The sequence below is a fragment of the Arachis hypogaea genome, chromosome 3 (assembly GCF_003086295.3).
Source record: "Arachis hypogaea cultivar Tifrunner chromosome 3, arahy.Tifrunner.gnm2.J5K5, whole genome shotgun sequence".
NCBI lineage: Eukaryota > Viridiplantae > Streptophyta > Magnoliopsida > Fabales > Fabaceae > Arachis > Arachis hypogaea.
The window spans coordinates 138,027,120-138,047,123 of NC_092038.1; the positions used below are offsets into that span (position 1 = coordinate 138,027,120).

General features: G+C 35.7%; 1 protein-coding gene across 9 annotated transcripts; it reads right to left on the bottom strand.

Annotated features, from left to right (window-relative positions):
* Positions 1 to 196: 196 nt before the first annotated feature.
* Positions 197 to 12,148, bottom strand: LOC112734397 (ABC transporter D family member 1). Of its 9 annotated transcripts, none has more exons than XR_011880438.1 (27): positions 11,620 to 12,113; positions 11,185 to 11,322; positions 10,721 to 11,003; positions 9,762 to 9,986; positions 9,232 to 9,429; positions 8,620 to 9,074; positions 8,348 to 8,486; positions 8,175 to 8,253; positions 7,773 to 8,011; positions 7,350 to 7,654; positions 7,165 to 7,270; positions 6,902 to 7,060; positions 5,874 to 5,973; positions 5,691 to 5,799; positions 5,270 to 5,360; positions 4,322 to 4,446; positions 4,042 to 4,191; positions 3,875 to 3,947; positions 3,235 to 3,415; positions 2,986 to 3,144; positions 2,709 to 2,867; positions 2,403 to 2,639; positions 1,969 to 2,132; positions 1,613 to 1,665; positions 1,369 to 1,510; positions 1,107 to 1,205; positions 197 to 945 (listed from the first exon to the last, which is right to left on the bottom strand). XR_011880438.1 is itself a non-coding variant. In XM_072233654.1 (27 exons), exons 2-26 carry the CDS (start codon positions 11,244 to 11,246, stop codon positions 1,119 to 1,121), a joined length of 4,017 nt encoding a protein of 1,338 aa, XP_072089755.1. In that variant the 5' UTR covers positions 11,247 to 11,322; positions 11,733 to 12,148; the 3' UTR covers positions 197 to 945; positions 1,107 to 1,118. The 9 variants fall into 9 exon arrangements, 8 of the variants coding, with proteins under 8 accessions (XP_072089755.1, XP_029147647.1, XP_029147646.1 ...); XM_072233654.1 differs by having other exon boundaries at positions 1,432 to 1,510; positions 11,733 to 12,148; XM_029291814.2 differs by having other exon boundaries at positions 197 to 536; positions 1,432 to 1,510.
* Positions 12,149 to 20,004: the final 7,856 nt, after the last annotated feature.

Consider the following 20,004-nt stretch of genomic DNA (forward strand, 5'->3'; position numbering starts at 1 on the left):
AAGAATTTAGCACAAATTAATAATTTAATCCAACAATTGATTATTATTTTTTGTTATTTACTTAAAAATAACCATCCGTACACTAGTAAAATGAACATCCGATATATCTATTGTTTACATTGTTTAATATTTTCATTGTTTACCTGTAATTTTCCATATTTAATTGGTCCATACTAGTTAACCTGCAGACCTATAATAGTATAAAAATAATATTTTTAAAAATGAATATCAAAAAGAAAATCCCTAGTACCAGTAGGCCAGAAGATTAATCTTTATACAGTATAGAAGAAAGTAGAAACTAAAAGCTTCTGGTATGCACAACAAAACACTATTAGGTAACTTTCCAGCAAGAACAATCAAACATTCCCGTGGCCGTCTGAGATCCTACGCATGTTAATGCCGTAACCAATTCTTGAAGTAGCTTATTCTCCCTCTCATTATCACTCACTAACCACTAAAGACACCGGAATCGCCGAATCAAGAAGAGGTAAGGGCCGGCTTATGATGGCTCAAAAGTCACAAGCTGGAGAGTATGGCTGTGATGCATGTCAATTGTCAACGATCAGTTTTCTACGTTTGATGCTGATCAGTAGCACTTCCATTAACCAACAGACCCACATATATAACCTTAGTATACTAGAAAATACACACACAGATTTGAATCCTCGGGTTCAACTATAGGTCTCTCTCGAAAATTTACTATCCTAAGAAACAGGAGCTCTCTCTCTCTCTCTCCTGTTGATTAAAAATAATAAATATAATTATTACATCCAATTGCTATAACATGTGAATCAATATACACTACCTAAGAGGGAAAGGAAGAGGAGGGGATTGTACATGATTGATCATTATATCAACTGCATATATCATGCAATGATTGTGTGCACCAACTTATCATCGACAATTTTGGCAGATTGCTATTAGAGTTTGCTTGCCAATTGCCACCTACGGAACAGAATTAGTCTCGGCAAATGTGGAAAACACATAAATAGAGTAAAGGGGAATTGCATTTATTGAGACACCTAAATTATGCTTGAAAACAGCCAGCATGTGCAAGACACGACAAGATGTGTCAGATACATAGAGGGTCCATCTAGTAATAATACCTCGGTATATGATCACTGCTTGATCAGACGAAGCTCCCAGTTACCCTCACCATCAATTAGCCGCAATTCCATCGAATGAAATGGTATTAGAGCAGGACGCTGGGATAGCAGCAAAGATATTTAGTTTCATCAGATTATGTTTGCAACTATGCGTGTCTAAGGTAATAGAAATTAATTACAGGATTATCTTTGGGGGGATAAAACATTAAAGGTTTTGCATTATGAGGAAAAAAACACAAAGCGACAAGCTCAAAGTACTTACTTAATCATTAGGTAGTGACACACAACTAACTAGATGAATTTCCAATATATATGATAATCTTACTTGTGAGGAAGTAACCACCGTGATTCCCATATCTTTTGCAAGCCCATAAAGGTGTTCCTCAACATCAACACTAGTTGCACTGCCAACAATATTTTTTTTTGGAGCGAATACGACCAGGATTAAAATGAATAAGAATAACAAAATCTCTGGAGAGGAAAAGGCATAGGCAAAGCACACATACTTGGTGCATTCGTCAAGGATACCAAATTTGGGCTTTTGAAAGAACAAGCGTGCCTTACAAAACCAAAGATGCAATGTTAAAAATATATAGATAGGGTGAATTCTATAATGCCTATAATTTGGTGCTTACTTTTTTCCTAACTTACTTTTTTGGTAAACTTTAAATATTTAAAATTATTTATTTTTATCTTTTTAAAATTAATTTTCAACCATTTTTAGTAAGTTAGTCAACACTTTTAGGCACCATAGTAATCATTGATCGATAATGCCTTGTCTTTGGGGCCTACAATATGCTAGATGAAGTATTCAAGAAACTTAACAAACTGAAGACTAAAATCACTCTAAAATTTCATTTACCATCCCTAGTCTCTGTTGTTCTCCAAGAGAGAGAATGTCTTCCCAGTTTAAATTGGCGTCCCAACTGCTTTTCTCCCTTTCTAGAAGATAACTCAACCGAACTTTCTCCAGGATCTCTCTCAAGCGTGCATCCAACATACTTTTGGTGTCAGCATGCTTTTTACCTGAATTAGCAAGATTACAATCATCAGAGCAACGGAACAGAAAAATAATTATAATCTAACCTTTGCACAACTTAAACAATAAGAGAAGAAAAAAAAGGAGATTTTCAACCAATATCAAAATGATTAACACTGATATCATTCCACTGAATTACCTCTTAGAACTCCCCAGAAGTGAACTTATTTTCAGTTAGTGGAACTGGGGAAAAGTAAACCAAATATCGTTTTACAATGTTTAAGACCTGTGATATTTCTTCCAATCCAGATATTTACCTTCTCCATACAACTTCAATGCTTTAATCTCTGCTTCCTCATGGGAAAGGGGATATATGATTTGATCCCTCAGGGTTCCCAAGCATGTATAAGGCCGCTGAGGAACATAGAAGATACCACAACCTGATCCAGCCTCTGGATCCCCGTCTTCAGATGGTCTAGAGAGTCTTCCACTTCCAAGTGGCCAGAGTCCTCTAAGGACTCTGAAAATGGAACTTTTCCCACTTCCATTTGGTCCTTTCAAGTTACAATACATTAGACATCTTTTAAAGGGAGACAACAAATGAAAATGACAGCAATACCAACCAGTAACGAGTAGGCTTCCCCCACGCTCAATGCGACATTCTAGTTCCCTGGCCAACATCTTTTGAGCAGGGGTTACAATATCAACCTTCGAGAAGGAAATTACATCTGTGGAATGAATATCCCTCCTCACTGGAGATATAACACCACTTGTGAAATTTTCTGTATGATAAATGGTCTTATTATTAGCACATGATGAGTTGATGACAATTATAAAGGATTACTGCCATAGAAACATATTATTGATTAAAGAAAAAGATAAGGAACAATAATTAAATACCAGATTCTGCTGCATCCAGAAATTCGTCAAGCTCAAAAATCCGATTAATTCCCCCAGATAGCTCTACAAACTTTCTATGCAATTCAAGAATATCACCAAAAGCTAGAAAGCTTTGAGAAACAACAGATGCCAAAAACCTCAATGCATGTGCCAGCTCACCTGTAAGTATAGCATGGTACTTTCACAGAGAGGGAAGCAAGGAGAGAAAGATAAAATTAGAGAACAAATTATGCGATCCAAATAACTTACCCTGGGTGCTAATAGATGCTCGATCGCCCTTGTGTTCCATGGCATACAACAAGCTCAGGCCCCAAGTGACATTATGAGGAAGTTGTTTTGTGATATAATCATCTAATATACCAAACAGCCACTTCTTTTTTAGAAGATAATTGGAGTGCGCAAGAAGCTCTCTGAATCTAGATTCAACCATCTGATCAATTTTGAAATAGTAGAATTAGACATCCACAATAACAATAATCTGATTGCATTAAAATCGATAATCATGATATATAAAGGATAAACTAGTAAATATGCTTAACTTTTCCCGTCAGGCTTAAAAAAAAATACATTTTCCCATATTAAATGTCAGCGCATTATCTAAATGTGCACAAGTTAGGGCATTGTTGGAAAAAGAAAAGGCAAAAAGCTGAAAGGAAATGGAAATGGAGACAGAGACGATGGCAAGGTTTTGGTTTCACTCCTTATTGAGCGGTAAAAGGTGAAGGGGAGCCTCAGTGTACTGGGGAATGCGAGGGTTGAATGTAAGATGCACTCTAGTTTCAACAGCCCCACGTTAGCAGCATCAGTTTTTGTTTTAACTTCACCATGTCCTCAAATAAGCAGATCTTTAAACAAAACACATCACATATTATTAAGTTAAAATGCTCACGGCTTTTTCTCGAGCTCCACCTCCGAAAAAAGCAACAGATTCAGCATGTGTACAAAGTCTTTCATGCATGAACCTGGAAAAATAAAGGGTAGAATAGGTCAGAATAATTTCAATATAACTGTTTGTTTAGAGCCAAGACAAGTCAGCAGAAGCTAGAATGAGTTTACCTAAATGTTCCTTCGAGTTGTTGTTGTTGACTTATCAAATCACCGAAATCTGGAGTAAAAATTCTTAGAAACCCCAGACCAAGTAACATGTAAGCATAGAGTATGCCAACACCTCTCTGACCTGTTAACAGCTTCATTCTCCAAGTGAACCTTAAGGTTAACAAAAGATTTAATGAATTGATTAAATAAATAAAATCATAAATGCATCTAAATTCATGTGCTAGGAAACTGAACCACTGCAACATATCTCAGTTTCGAAAATGAAGTACTAAGCACTCACCACAAAATATCCACAGATGGCTTTACCATTCCAGTGACCAGTCCTGACAAATCTCTTGTTAATTTATCCAAGTCATGAGTTATCCTCTGATCTGCATCGATTTTTTTGCTTGCCATGTGGAAGACCTAGACAGATATGCATAACACGAAGTTGAAACCAAGGCTCAGCCATAAGACGAAAAGGGTTTACAGCCAACTGCATGGACTCTAATACTCAATACATAACGGAATATTCCAAGTTTTAAAATTCCTGTATGAAGGAAAATTAACCCCAGGAAAATTCATGGGTATTGGTTTTGCTAGCAAATGAGTGTCTTAAGGACCCAAGTTAAAGTTGCAAAGGAAGATTCCAAGTTTTAAAAGCATTGCAATCTTAAAAATCAGTTGCGAAGAAAGATTTCAAGTTTTAAAAGCATTACAATCTTTATATGAAAACTTAGGGTGTACCTTTATGACCATTGTTAGTAGAACCATAATTTTTATTATTGGGTAAGCTATTTTCCCACATTTTGTGAGAATATGTTCCTGCCTAAACCTACTGCTTAATCCTCAGTCCTCGCCTATATTTTCCTACCCCCATCTAAACACTAGTCCACGTACCCGTTTCCTTTAAAAGTTACTACCTCTGTAAGTCTGGACAAAATGGAACTATGTAGAGGTCAAGGTGTTGAGGATTATTTTAAAAAAGAAAAAAAATTAAAGGCAGCATAGTATGGTGTAATGATAAAAATACGACTATCATGCGAAATTATCGGAAGAGAAGGCTATGGGAAGACACGATTTCTTAAAGAAAAATGTCCTTTGTAAAAACTTGGGCACTCCTTCCTCCTTAGAAGAATACTACTTGTGATTTATTAATAACAAATAATTGTCCAAGCACAAACACAGAACCTGCTTACACAGTGAAAAGAAATGGCAGTAAAGCTAATTAATGAATAGTGATTCGTACCTTGTAGAATGCATTTTTTCTCAAGTAGTTCTTAAGTAAATGTCTCGTCAAACGAATTCGCCATCCAAGGGCCAGCCTGGCAGTCAAGTGTCTGAAGAACAACAAATAATTTATTCATTAACTTTTCGAAAGGCTCTTGATAGGCCAATCAAGACCCCCCTTCCCAGCCAAAAAAAAAAAAAAAAGCTAAGGTGCGTTTAATTTGAGTTTTCATTTTCTGTTTTTACTTTCAATGTTTTCTACTTTTATAATTTTGTAAAGAAAAAAGAGAAAACAGGAGGTGAAAACAAAAGATAGTATTTTATTGTTTCATTGTTTTCTCTTTTTCTTTCACAAAATCTTGAAAACAGAAAACACTTAAAATGAAAAAAAAAATGTTTTGAGCTACCGGTAGTGTCATATATTTGAAAATGTCAATTACTTTATAGAAGGTGCAATGAATGAAGATGCAGCACTTTGGAGAACACTTGTACTGATCAGTCGAATAAAGGCGGCTTTATCCTGCTCCAACACAAACTTCACAGTAGTACCTGAAAACATAAATGCCCTAGCAGATTATATCTGTCGTCTCTCACAAATAACAGAGTTGAATACACAAGCATACCGTTCAATGATGCAATACGATCTGAGATCCATGTTCTTGAAACAACAAGGAAAGCAACAGCAAGTAGTTGTGCTCCTTGTTTATCAAATATGGTGGGCACCTGAAACCAAGTAGTGCTCCTTTTAAAAGGACGCTGGCTCATGGTAAAGCATAATGTAGATAGTGCACGATAATGATCATTTAGTTTCATTCATTTCATCGCAACAGAGAATATGACTAAGAATGCATTACTCGAAGATAAGCTTAAAGAGTAAAAAAATATATTTACTTGTTTAGACAAGTACTATCGTAATTTTTCAGAAATATAAATCATTCATGACCCTACATCAAGCAGATTAAGCTTTTGAGAGGGTAGGACTTTAACATGGTATAAAGCTCCCTGACCAGTTGATCAAGAGTATGATCATCTGCACCCCCGTTATTCAAGTTTGTTCCCATAGAACTCTTGCATGAGGGGTTGTAATGGTATGTTGAGATATAAACTGTTTATATACCTCCTGTTAACAAACTTCAAGAGCTTTGGAAGAGTTGGTCTTTGAGTAATTCTTCAATATGTTATGTCAGAGACTTTCAGATCCTATTCTTGTTATTAATTGGAACGAAGTTGCTATATTTTCAAAGTTTTGAAACTCAGATCAACGTTCTCAACCAATTGGGTATTAACACTCTTTTAAAATCCTGATTTTGTGTAGCTTCTCAACTAAGGCATATCTTGAGCATGCCTTTCAGAACTGACTAAATCCTAAAAACTACAACCAGCAGCAAGTAAAACTTTCACGGCAATATCATCATCAATCAGAGTACCGTAGAACCCATAAGTTGCAGGGGTGTAGAACTTGAGTACAGCAAAGTTGTAGTTGCGTAGGCATATAAATATATGTTTACCACAGGAAACAATAATATCTAAGATTTTCATAAATAACTCAGACACATGTAGAATTAATCTATTATGACAGGATAGTTGTCCATCCCCACCATATATACATCTGTGTGTGTGTGTTAAGAGCATATCTACAGAAGGTACTTACCAATACTTTGCTCATGGCAGCTACTCTTAGTGGCAATGGCCTTAAATTACTTTTAATTTGGGGAACAGCAGATGGTGAAATAGTAGGATTCATGGATGTAGATGATGATATCACTTCTGTGATATATGATTGTATCCTTGACTTTGAGAATGCAGAACCCTAGACAAGAAAAGAAGAAAATAGGAGGTAGGGAATACTTCATATTAATATAAAATAATGAACATTGAAGATATCACAAGAACCAGAATCAGAAATATTTGAACCTTTTTGTTCGTGGCAAATGCTTCTTGAACTGTCTCTGCATCACGCTGTCGCTTTGTCTGAGATGCCTTCATTGTATCAATCCCCAATTCAGAAGAAGAGTCCTCCCTGTAGCAAATTTGAATCCTATAAACAATAGCATAGATCCAAAGTTGAACAGCCACAAGCAGCATAGTAAAGTTCAAACCTTCTATAACGAACACTCCAGCCTCCCTCACCATCTAAGGATAAAACTACATCATGGAATGCAACTAATGCTGGACGATGTGATATGGTAATGCATGATGTTCCCATGGCCCGAACTTTAGTACAAAACCGTTCTTCCATGTCAGTTGTGACAGCACTCGTGCATTCATCCAGAATTGCAAATTTAGGCTTATGGTAGAAAAGCCTAGCCATGCCCAATCTTTGTTGCTCACCCAAAGAAAGCTCATCACCCCAGTTTACCTCTTTTTCAGGGGGGTAACGGTCCAAAAGATACTCAAGATCAACCTTGGACAGATGTGCAAGCAATTCAGATGAATAATAAAGTAAAGAAATATAACAATTCAATATAACTAAACAGTAATGTGGCATTGAAAAACAAAGTAGAACGAGATATGACATTCACATTTTTTAATAGCTCCACCATCCCATTATCTGTAAGCGATTCAACCTCTTGACCTGCAGTGAGTGGGTAAATTAACTGATCACGAAGTGTTCCTACAGCAGTGTATGGCCTTTGTGGCACATAAAAGATTTCCTTATTAAGATCAGAGCCAATGCCAGGTTTCACAATATGTCCAGATACCAATGGCCAAAGACCGCCTAAAACCCGGAATAGCGAGCTTTTTCCACTGCCATTTGGACCTTCAGCAAGAGAAAAATGAATGCCATATCAAAACAATTGACCACTAGGAATCCTTTTTTTTTTAATGGATAATAACAGAGTAACATCAATGTCAAGGCTGACTAACCTCAACAAGAAAGTGAAACAAAAAAGGACCACAAAGCAGAGAATTCAGATGGCTACCTGTAATCAATAGATTCGATCCTGACTCAACCCTAAGAGTCAAGTCATCCACTAAGACATTACCAGTGGGAGTTACAACCTGAATTTTGGGAGCAGCATCAATCAATATCAAAATAATAACAAAATCATAATGACAAGTTCAGGTGTATAGATGGTTCATTGAAATCACTTGCCTTGACACCAGAGAATTCAATGTAGTTAGCTTCACTTATGAAACTTCTACTTCCTCGTCTTTGGAGTGAAGATTTCTCATTCTCCAGGCTTAGCTCCCTTGATACAGCCATTAACTCATGAATGCGATCAGCATAACCACTATAAAACATATAGTTTACTTAGAATATATAGGCTTGAACTTTGCAAGGATTTGTATATAATATATGCCTACATACCAAGAATAAAAACCGATATCAACTTCTAAAAAGGATAAATGACAGATTTAATATACCTGAGTCGATTGAGCCGTCTTGCACTAATAAAAAGAGTTCCAAGTGACTGAAATAGGGAAACAATAACACTAGTATGATATCTTAGATTGCTTAGCATCTCTGCACGCCCTAAAGTTGAACTGTCAGACCTTAGATGGCCAGAAAAGAAAGGCTCAATTATCAGAATAACAGCAACTGTAGCACCAAGGTACTTCAATAAAAAGTCCTGAATCATGCCAAACCACCAATGGTCATGTAGGACACTACTCAAATGCCTAACTAAGGTCCTAAACTTCTGCTGAATATGGGCTTCTTCTCTCATCTCTCCACCATAAAATGCTATACTTTCCGAGTGAGTCCTCAATCGCGAGTGAAGCTGTCGATAGTCTCCTTCCAATTGCTGCTCTCTGGAGATTAGTTTACCAAATGGAGGAGACAATTTTCTGATTGTGGTCCCAGCTACAAGTACATAGCCCTGAAGAGGAAACAGCATTTATTGAGAATATAAAGACTGATTTCTGCGTAACATTTGTCTGACAGTCTCCAGCCATCAGCAACATATCTAGAAAAAATGTTAACAGTAACTGTCAATCAGACATCTGCATAACAGAAAACTTCAATTATGGTGGTACCAATATCCAGAAGACATATTTTGGACTTGCATATGAACACAGCCGCCAAGTGTATAGCAGTCCATCAGTTAGTGCAGTTAAATCATCCCGAACAATTTCACTTAATTCTGAGCAGAACCTTGGCACATCGCTGGCAATTCTTTGCTCTGGGTTAGTTATCCGACCATCACAATGTGATATTTTGTAGTACACCATGTTCTGGAAGAAAAATAAATAATAAATACAATGCTGACAATACAAGCAGAAATTAACAGTTTCATGAAGAAACTATTCTGGCGAATCCATAATCTTTATGCACCATAAGCCCCACAATAAAATTCTGGAAATATTTTGTGATTTATAATACTGCGAATTGAGAGTAAATAAGAAAGTGAATTTGACTTATAAACAGGTAAGAGATAACAAACTCAAGTAGGATTAACGTAAAAAATAAATGCAGATACTTCCAAAGACTGCAGGAACCCCTAAACAGATCAGAAGTGCAGTATAAACACCAAATATATACAACATACAAACTGAACAATATCTACCTCAAAATAGTGAGAATGAATAATTTTAGTCAATATTTTTCTGAATTGCAGACTCAAAGTCCCAGTAATGTACTTTGATGTAGAGTGGATAGTTGATAATAGGAAACACAAAAGAATATTTTCTGAAATTAGCCGAAGAAACAAAGGTACACGTTGCAGAAAAGCAGCACGAAATAGAAAGCCTTGCACTTTTGCTAGCCTGTTGCTCAAAGTGGTCCGCAGTACCTGCAAATATGAACAATTTCAAATGTTATTGATTTAACATCTTTATTATTTATTTATGGTGGAGCAACCAATGCATTTGCTTGTCTGACATTAATTTTCTTTGCTTTAACTCTCAGAACATAAAAGAACAAAAGATGAAAAGAAAAAAAGCTTGTCCCAACTCTGAGATTATCTACGTTAATTCAAGAGCATAGTTTATATGACATTTCAAATGCAATGTCCTAACTCCTATAAATGTTCTCACTCCGACATGAATCAAAAACTTGTTAAGTTAGTATAGAGTAAATATAACTGTTCTGTCTAATGATAATCTATGCTTTCAAGCAGTTTAAATTCCATTAGCAGAATCCCACAACTGCAGTTGCATTTCCCAGTCCAACAAGTATGAAACTCCAGTACATAATTATCCTTCATGGCCAACAAGAGAATGATATCTTCCCGGCATGCAATGCAGGAGAGTCCACTATTATCTAAAAACTGCATGGCGGGTCAGACAAAAACTTTTTTTTGTTTTTTATATATTATTTTGGTAAATACTTTTTGCATCAGCAATTGAGCATAGTGATTATACACGACACATTTGTAGATGATGCTTTACAAATAAGGCATACACTGGCTCACTAATCTCAAAACTAAACCAATAAAATATCACGTAATATATATGTATTAAAATATGCCTTATTCTGCATTGAAATGTTAAACTAAGCTTAAAGCATAATAAAATATAGGCTTACCACTATGGCAACTAAAGCTAAAAGGTTCCTTGCACCTAATTGGCCTATGTCAGATAGAAGAATTGCAGCAAGGACTTGAAGTGACTTCAACCCTCCTTTCTTTTGTTTATTTTGTGATGTAGTAATTCCCTTTGCAGCCTCCTCCTTTGTGAGGTCTTCTTTATCCTTGTTATGATCATTGGAATGGCCTAAGGCAACATGTTTATTAACTCTAAACCGCGATTGCACATACACAGCAGTTCCACCAGCAATAAAGATACCAGTTGCAAGTAGCAAAGTTTTTCTGCCATAGCCCAGAAGAAAAATAAATGAAGATTACGGTACGTATGATGAATTAGTTACACCTTCAGTTATCTTATTAATAATAAGCCGTAGAATGAGAAACCTAATACTAACAACAGCAGAAATGAAAAATTAATTGTCGCCACAGAAAAACAGATTAACAGAGTAAGAGTTAAATATACCTCCTTGAAGCTGCAAAATTCTGGCCCTTCTGAGTTAGCTGGAAGAGTTGAAGGGAAGCCATGGCGCAAGGCCAGCCTCTCTTTCACCAACAAATGAAATAGTTGAGATTGTTCCTCATGCATTCATGGCGCAAAAATCTATCAGACATTCAAAAAAAAAAAAGTGAAAGATCAGCATCTTGAACCGCATGAATTAGAAATCAAAAGCTTCAGCTCAATCAATTTCAGCATGCCGCTATTTACTCTCACAGATGAGGTTCCCACCGCACACACGTCAAACTACGCTAACTCAATGTGAAGGAAAACATATACGCTATAAAAAAGAATATTTTAACAGAGTTCCACCGAACACGTTGGCTGTAGCAGCGATCAGAATGAGGATTCAGTATCGTAAGAGAAAAATTATTCGTTCACATTGAAGCTCAAAGAACAAACCTAATAGACGCAATTGAGAATTCTCATTCGGTGACGAAAACTGTGAAGCAAAAAGCACAAATTGAGAGTGAAGGAAGCATGAAGTGACTGTATTATTGAATTAGAAAAAGAACCTTGGGAGGTAGGTTGCGGAATTTATAGCATACACCTACTTAACTAACATGTCCTGAAAGAAGAAGAAGAAGATGAATAAGAATCACCGAAAGAAGAGAAGAGAATTAATTGATGAAGATGCGTGAGAATAAAGATGCAAGAGAACGTGTTTTGTAGGGGTTGGTGGTTTTAACATAGTAGCATTGCCGCATCGATATCGGGTTGGGTTCGGCAACTTCATTACTATATAATTATTTCTATAAAAGGAAACTTGGTAGATAAATCGTTAAACGCCCATCTCTACAAATATTTAACGTATTCTTCCATGGTTCTTGGAGGCAGCTTAGACTTAAGAGTATCTTGAATTCTTGACGCCTGACTCAGTTATTTTTATTTTCATTACATGAAAAATTGAAAAGGAAGAGAGTAAGTACCTACCGGATCTGGCGGATCAGATAATTTATGTTTTACTACTATTATTATTAGAATTTTACAAAGAACTAATCGGATAAACAAAAATAATTAATTTTTAAGCGCACTACTTAAAATATTAAAACACATAAATATAATTGAATGATCCTATAACATTTTTTATACTAACAGTATATTAAAATTTAACTATTATTATTATTATTATTATTATTATTATTATTATTATTATTATTATTATTATTACATTAATGTGCCCATAAATCTATTTTTTATAATTTAAATATGAATAATAAAAATATTAATTCATTCTAATTCATTTTTTTCTAAGTTTTTCTTTTAATTATTTTTAAATAATAAAAATAACAAATAAATATGTACATTTGTATAACTCTAATATAAAAAAATCTATGTTTCTTACTTTCTTTTAGATAAATAAATTCAAATTCTTGAAATAATAAACTATACAGTGTTACTAGATATACATTATACAAGTATTTTTAGCAACTAAGTCCAATTAATTTGTATTACATTTTAGTTACATAATTATAAGAAATTATATACAAATTATGAAATAAACATTTTGTAAAATATTTTTAATATAGAACACTTTAAATTTAACATTAATTTACATATTATCTAATAAATCTCTATACAATATTAGAATATACTATATAGTATAATTAATTTACTTCTCCGGTGCAGATCTCACTCTATTTTTTTTTTTACTCAAAATAGAGAGACTCAAACCCACTACCTCTTATGCAATTTGAGATATAATTCATTGACCGCAGATTTCACTCTACTTTCACATAAAAATAATTGCATGTGAATTTTCTATTTTATCCGTGTGTCCAATTTTAAATCTCGTTGCAGAAAATTGCCCTTGTTTTGAACTGATTTAGCGGGTTTAACCGTTTAAGTACGGTACGAGGACTTGATCAGACCAAAGAAAGAAAGGTACGAAGAATTGAGGATCCTCCGGTGATTGAAATTAATTTTTCGTATTAAAAACTAACATGACTATATAATATTGTAGTCTTTGTTCTTTTTGTTATTTTAATTTTGGTTGATATTACAATGAAGACTTTATAATTATCTTTATGTAAATATATTTTTTTTTGAACCTTGAATGATGGATTTTATATAATTAAATTTTGATATTTATAAATGTATTATCTTTGTTTAAAATATAACTAAATAAATAAACCATATTTTTAAACAAACTATTTTTACGAGAAGATATTTTGCTATATTTATTTGAGTAGTTATTTTAAGTTTTTATTGATGGTCTGGCTTACTCCACTGCTAAGTGTTGAGTTTCTTGTATTTCTTTTTTTTTTTCCAAAAAAAATAGAAGACAAAAATTGACAAACACTTTTTTTCGCCGGGGGGACTCCATAAGAGCTGCGACTCTCTCCAACACCGTTTACTCTGCATATACAACTTGAATTCGAAACCATTCGAAACCATCTGAGGTAACGGTGGCTAAACAAGTTAAGGCTCGCAGCCGGCAACTAAAACAACAAAAGACATTCCAGCTAAAAGTGGGTTTTGGTAAAATAAAATGAATGCAGGAAGTAATAATTTATTCACCATTAGCAGATATTTGATTTAATATGACACAAGGAAACCTACCACTTTAAAAAGGAAGAATACAACAGTTTCATTTCATACAATGATCCATTTAGATTCAAGTTGATTTACAGTTTTCCAGGTGGGAACATCCTAAGGTGACGCCTTACACTCAAAATATACCATATTATCTTTGCTTTCCTACTTCATTTCAAAAACACAAGTTCTTTGGCATATTAGTCCTGACCAACCATGTCAATGATGCAACATCACAAGCACGAAGGGGGATCATATAAATGGCAAATCATTGAATTGATGAAAGCACATTAGCATGGGAATCATAGAGTAAAGAATACCTTTCAGCAAAAGCTTTTCATAATCTTTCCCGTCGTCATCATTATTCCAATCACCGTCATCCTCTTCACCCATATCATCCCTTCCATCGTTTCCTATATCACTTTCACTTGCCGTCTCCCATTCAGAGTCATCAGTATCTGGGCCATATAAATCACCAGCATCACCTTGACTATGGACACCCCCATGCTTAATAGCTGCCTCTCGAAATAACCAAGCCGCACGCATCTGTTTCTTGACTAATCGCTCAGCATAATCTGGAACTTTATTTTGTCTCTGTGAGAGATCAGGATCATTTGATTGAGAGCATTCATTAATAAATAGAATGGCATCCAATAAAACTCTCTTTTGCTAACCCAAGCATGTCATAAGCTTGTGCTCTTCTCCAAAGGCTTTTGGCATGACGGTTGAGAGGTTTATGAAGGCATAGTGCACAGGTAGCATCACTGATGGCAGCACTTGAAATACACGAATGGAGTGAGATAAGGATTGTGTTTTGGATGAATTCCCTTGAGAGAATCATCTCTCAGCGTCAATATATATATATATATATATATATATAAAATCTCTTAATACTAGGAGATATAACAGAATCAGATATCTAAAAACGGAAACTATATAAAAACAGAATAATTTATATAAAACCTATATCTCTCAGAATAACTTATATACAGCCTATATCTCTAATCTGATATTCAACACTCCCCCTCAAGCTGGAGCATATAAATCATATGCACCAAGCTTGTTACATATGTATTGTATCCAAGGACCCCGGAGAGCTTTGGTAAAAATATCTGCAAGTTGATCGTTGGAGTTGACAAAGGCTGTTACTATTTTCCCATTTTGCAACTTCTCCCTTATGAAATGGCAATCAATCTCTATGTGCTTGGTCCGTTCATGAAACACAGGATTGGAAGCAATATGTAAGGCAGCTTGATTATCACACACCAGTTCCATCTTACTCGGCTCACAAAACTTAAGTTCCTTAACTAATTGCTTCAACCATATAAGTTCACATGTGGCAAGTGCCATAGCTCTATATTCAGCTTCCGCACTAGATCTTGCTACAACATTTTGCTTCTTACTCTTCCAAGATATCAAGTTTCCACCAATAAAAACACAATAACCAAATGTAGAACGTCTATCAGATGGAGATCCTGCCCAATCTGCATCAGTATACCCAACAATTTGGTTATGTCCTTTATCTTCATACAACAAACCTTTTCCTGGAGCACCTTTGATATATCTAAGGACTTTAACAGCTGCGTTCCAATGACTATCGCATGGGGAGTCAAGAAACTGACTTAGGATACTTGTGGTAAATGAAATATCTGGCCGAGTGACTGTCAAATAATTCAATCGGCCAATTAATATGCGATATCTACCAGGATCTGCAAGAGGTTTTCCTTGATTTGGACTAAGTTTTGTGTTGGGATCCATTGGTGTATCTACAGGTCTAGAATCTAACATTCCAGTTTTTTCAAGAATATTCAGAGCATATTTTCTCTATGAGATACAGATCCCAACATTAGATTGTGCCACTTCAATTCCTAGGAAATATTTTAACTTTCCCATATCCTTAGTCTGAAAGTGATCAAACAAGTGTTGTTTTAGCTGAGTGATTCCCTCATCATCATCTCCAGTAATGACAATATCATCCACATAAACAACCAGATATATGGAGGTCGTGGAGGAAGAATGACGGGAGAAAACTGAATGATCTGCTTCACTCTGAATCATGCCAAATTTAGAAATAACAGCACTAAAGCGACTAAACCAAGATCGAGGGGATTGTTTCAAGCCATATAAAGATCGGCGTAAATGACATACTAAGCCGGAAGACTCCCCCTAAGCAATAAACCCGGGAGGTTGCTCCATGTATACTTCCTCCTCGAGATCACCATGTAAGAAAGCATTTTTAATATCAAGTTGATGAAGAGGCCAATGGCGAATGGCAGCCATAGAAAGAAAAAGATGAACAGAGGCCATCTTCGCAACAGGAGAGAAGGTATCACCATAGTCCAAACCAAATATTTGAGTGTAGCCCTTAGCCACAAGGCAGGCTTTTAATCGATCAATGGTTCCGTCTGAGCCGACCTTAATAGTATAGATCCAACGACAACCCACAGTAGATTTGCCCGGTGGCAATGGAACAAGATCCCAAGTACCAGTAGAATGTAAGGTAGACATCTCCTCAATCATAGCCTGGCGCCACCCTGGATGTGAAAGAGCTTCTGCTGTTGTTTTGGGTATAGAAACAGAAGACAAAGAGGAGGTAAAAGCATAGTGCGAAGATGATAAATGATGGTAACTAAGAAAATTATAAATAGAATTAGGATTACGGGTGGAACGAGTACCTTGTCTGAGAGCAATAGGAGGACTACTGCTAACTCCCGAAGAAGGATCCAAGGACGTTTCAACCACGGGTTCAGGAGATGAGTTATCTTGGACTGCAGGCCATGGGCGGCGATGATAAACCTGGAGAGGCTTTGTGGGAATAGGAGGCCCATCTAAGTAAGGAACAGAAAGCACCTCCGTAATGGAAGGTGAAGTGATGTCGGGTGCAGAGAAAAAAGGGGTATTCTCAAGAAAAGTGACATCTGCAGACACGAAGAAATGATTAAGAGCTGGAGAATAACAACGATAACCCTTTTGAAATCGAGTGTACCCTAAGAAAACACATTTGATAGAGCGAGCAATTAACTTGTCTTTGCCTGGGGTAAGATCATGGATGAAACAAGTACAACCAAAGACTCATAGCGGAAGAGAAAAAATGTGCTCATGAGGAAATAAAATGGAACTTGATTTTGCAAAGCAGAAAAAGGCATACGATTAATTAAATAACATGCAGTCAGAACAGCCTCACCCCAAAACTTAAGGGGAACATGAGTATGGAGAAGAAGAGTGCGAACAGTTTCAATCAAGTGACGTTGTTTACGCTCAACCACGCCATTCTGTTGAGGGGTTTGAGGACAAGACGACTGATGTAGAATGCCTTGGGAGGACAAGTAAGACAAAAAGGGTGCTGGAAAATACTCACGAGTATTATCACTTCGTAAATTTTTAATTGAAATTTTGAATTGGTTTTGAATTTCAGAATGATGGTTTCAGTGGCTAAGAGAAGTGGGGGTTGAATCTTAGCCCCCTTTTGCTTGCTAACGCTTGCTGGACTTAGAGGAGACTTTTCTATTTTTAGCTCGTCCCTAGCCACGAGACTTTTTCATTTTGTCTCGTCACTTGGCACGAGACATTTTTTGTTTTTGCCCCTGTGCAGTAGAAAACAGAAATAGAGTAGGAGAGAAGAAATATTACACCCAGATATATCCTGGTTCAGCTACTAAGTGCAGTGCAGCCTACATCCAGTCTCCATCACAACAATGATGGAATTTCACTATAATCAACCTGATTACAAACTGTAAAGTGCTAACCCAACTTACAAGGGGATTCCCACAGAATCATGAAACACAACATAGATAAACAAAGGAACTCTAAGACATCTATGGCTTTTTCTTTTAATTTTGCACTCTCTGCCTTTTTCCACTCTATGGCTTTTTCATACAAACCTCAATGTTTGCCTTTTTCCATGAGACTCAAGACATGACAAAATTAAACAGAAAAATACTAAACAGAATACATTGAAGGAGAAGAAAATCTATAAGCTTAGGTAGCTTTGAGAATCCTGTGCCTTGCACTCTCAATGCTTACTTCTAACTCCTTGCTCCAAACAGTGGCTGTTCTCCCTTTTTATAGAAGAGAGAAGCCTCCACACTTGAAGCCAAAAACCCAAGCCAACTTCTTCTTCCTTCAAGAAACCGGTTCGGCCACACAGAGAGAGAAGAGATAACCATGCAATAACCAACATGCAATTACCTCTAGTCCTTCTTTGGTCATCACTCTTCATCAATCCGAGCTCTCCATCCTTGGCTTGCTCTCCAAGATGGATTTCTGGCCCTTGATGCTTCATGATGATGATGACTTCATCTGCTTCAATCTCTGCCTCTACCATCACTTCGCCACTCTAGCTACTTCCTGTGGTGGTTGAGCAGAATCAAAGACAAGCCATCTCCTCCAAGAATCTCCCCTTGTTGGCCGAGATCTTCTTCTTCCTTTTTGAGCATAAAGAACCCAAGATTACCTCACCAAATCTATCCATGTTTGGTGACAATCTTAGCCACAGTTCATTTTTATTTTAGTATATTTTCTTGCCATCATTAGCTTGATGGTCTTGATGCATGCAGCTCCTTCTTTCTTTTGATAATTGAACATAGCTTCCATTGTTTCCTGGACAATGACCGAAGAAGAAGAAACAATGAGAGAGAAAAGAGAATCTGAAGAAAAGCAATTCAAAGTGGTTAAACTAATTAATTGAAAATAGCTTGCTTTTGCTTCCCTTAGTGTGGCGTGTAGCAATGATGCCTTTAGTCAAATCAATCTTCTCTCACTTGCTTATGTTCCCAATGCTTAAATTAACTTTGAAATCCTTTCAGGAAGTGTAATGGAATCCGTTGGAAGCATTGAAGCTTTTTCTTTGCTTCATGGATTCGGACAAAGCATGAGGAACTCTCATCTTAAATGGAATTGGGCTTGGTTGCAATAATCATTAAATTTCTGGCCCAATTATAACATTTGCTTTCCTGATGAAATTTGGATCAAGCAATGAACAAATGGGAAAGCATTTTCAACTTGGACTTGTGACCATAATAGATTAAATTGGCCCAAGTAACATAAAGAATTAAATCAGCCATATTCATCATATATTATCAAAACCAAGGGCTGAATGTAATTTGGGCTTGCACCAGAAATTTGTTTTTCGGCCCAATATTAAAACCTGTAACAAAATTATTTTAATCAATATATGTTAGATGAAAATCAGATTAATAATTTTGTAATTAATTAATTTTAATAATGTTTAGTCATCACATATTAATTTAGAGTTTTCCAAACTCATCAATCTCCCCCTTGATGACAAACATTATTAAAATTGAAATGGAAAGAAATTTAAAAAAATTGAGTATGAGTACTCCCTTTGAAGATTGAATTTCTCCCCCTTTCTAAATGTCACATGGCTCCCCCTTGATGTATGCTTATTTTACCAAGGGAAGCACTAACCTGTAACATTTTAACCAAGCTTCAAGAATAATGTTATTTAGCATATTATATGATGCTAAATGCTTGATTTATGAGTAGTTTTAAATTGATAATCAAAACTCATTTGATATCATAAACTGATTTACTGCTCAAACATTACCACAAAACAAAGTTGTTCAAAAATTTCAAAAATTTTCCAGTCAAGATGTCAGAGCCATATTATTCAAGTAGGGAAAATATTTTTTTGAATCACATATGATCACATCAAAGACATTGCAGCTGGTAGATATCACAGTTTAAAGGAACTGCCAAAAATAAATTTTCAAACCAACATGTTTACCAAGATGAATAAGAATATTCCTATTTCAATACAAGCATGTTCATCAAGATAAATCAACAATCAGGCATTCATATGATCAATAAAAATATTGTCAAACATCATCATAAACCAAATGCCAAATGCCTTTCAAGCAGCAGTAACCATAGTGAAACAAATGCAATAACAACATGCATTCTTTAAACAAGGGAGATCATGAATTTTCAATTTGAAAATTTCATCCCCTGTTTCAGCAAATCCTCCCCTGTTTTATTAGTATCAATTTCAATTTTGAAAACTAATTTTCCTCCCCCTTTTGTCATCAAGGGGCACCTGCACAAAATATGAACAACACAACAAAATATCCATAATAAAGTAATAAGAGTGTATCAAGGTATCATAGAGCAGTGAGTATCAAGTCATGCTCCTACAAAAAACAGATTGAGCCTAATGGAGCCAATATCAAGTAAAAGTAAAGAAACAGTCATTAATCATCAAAAAGGTTGAACTCTGAACCGGAATCATCTTCG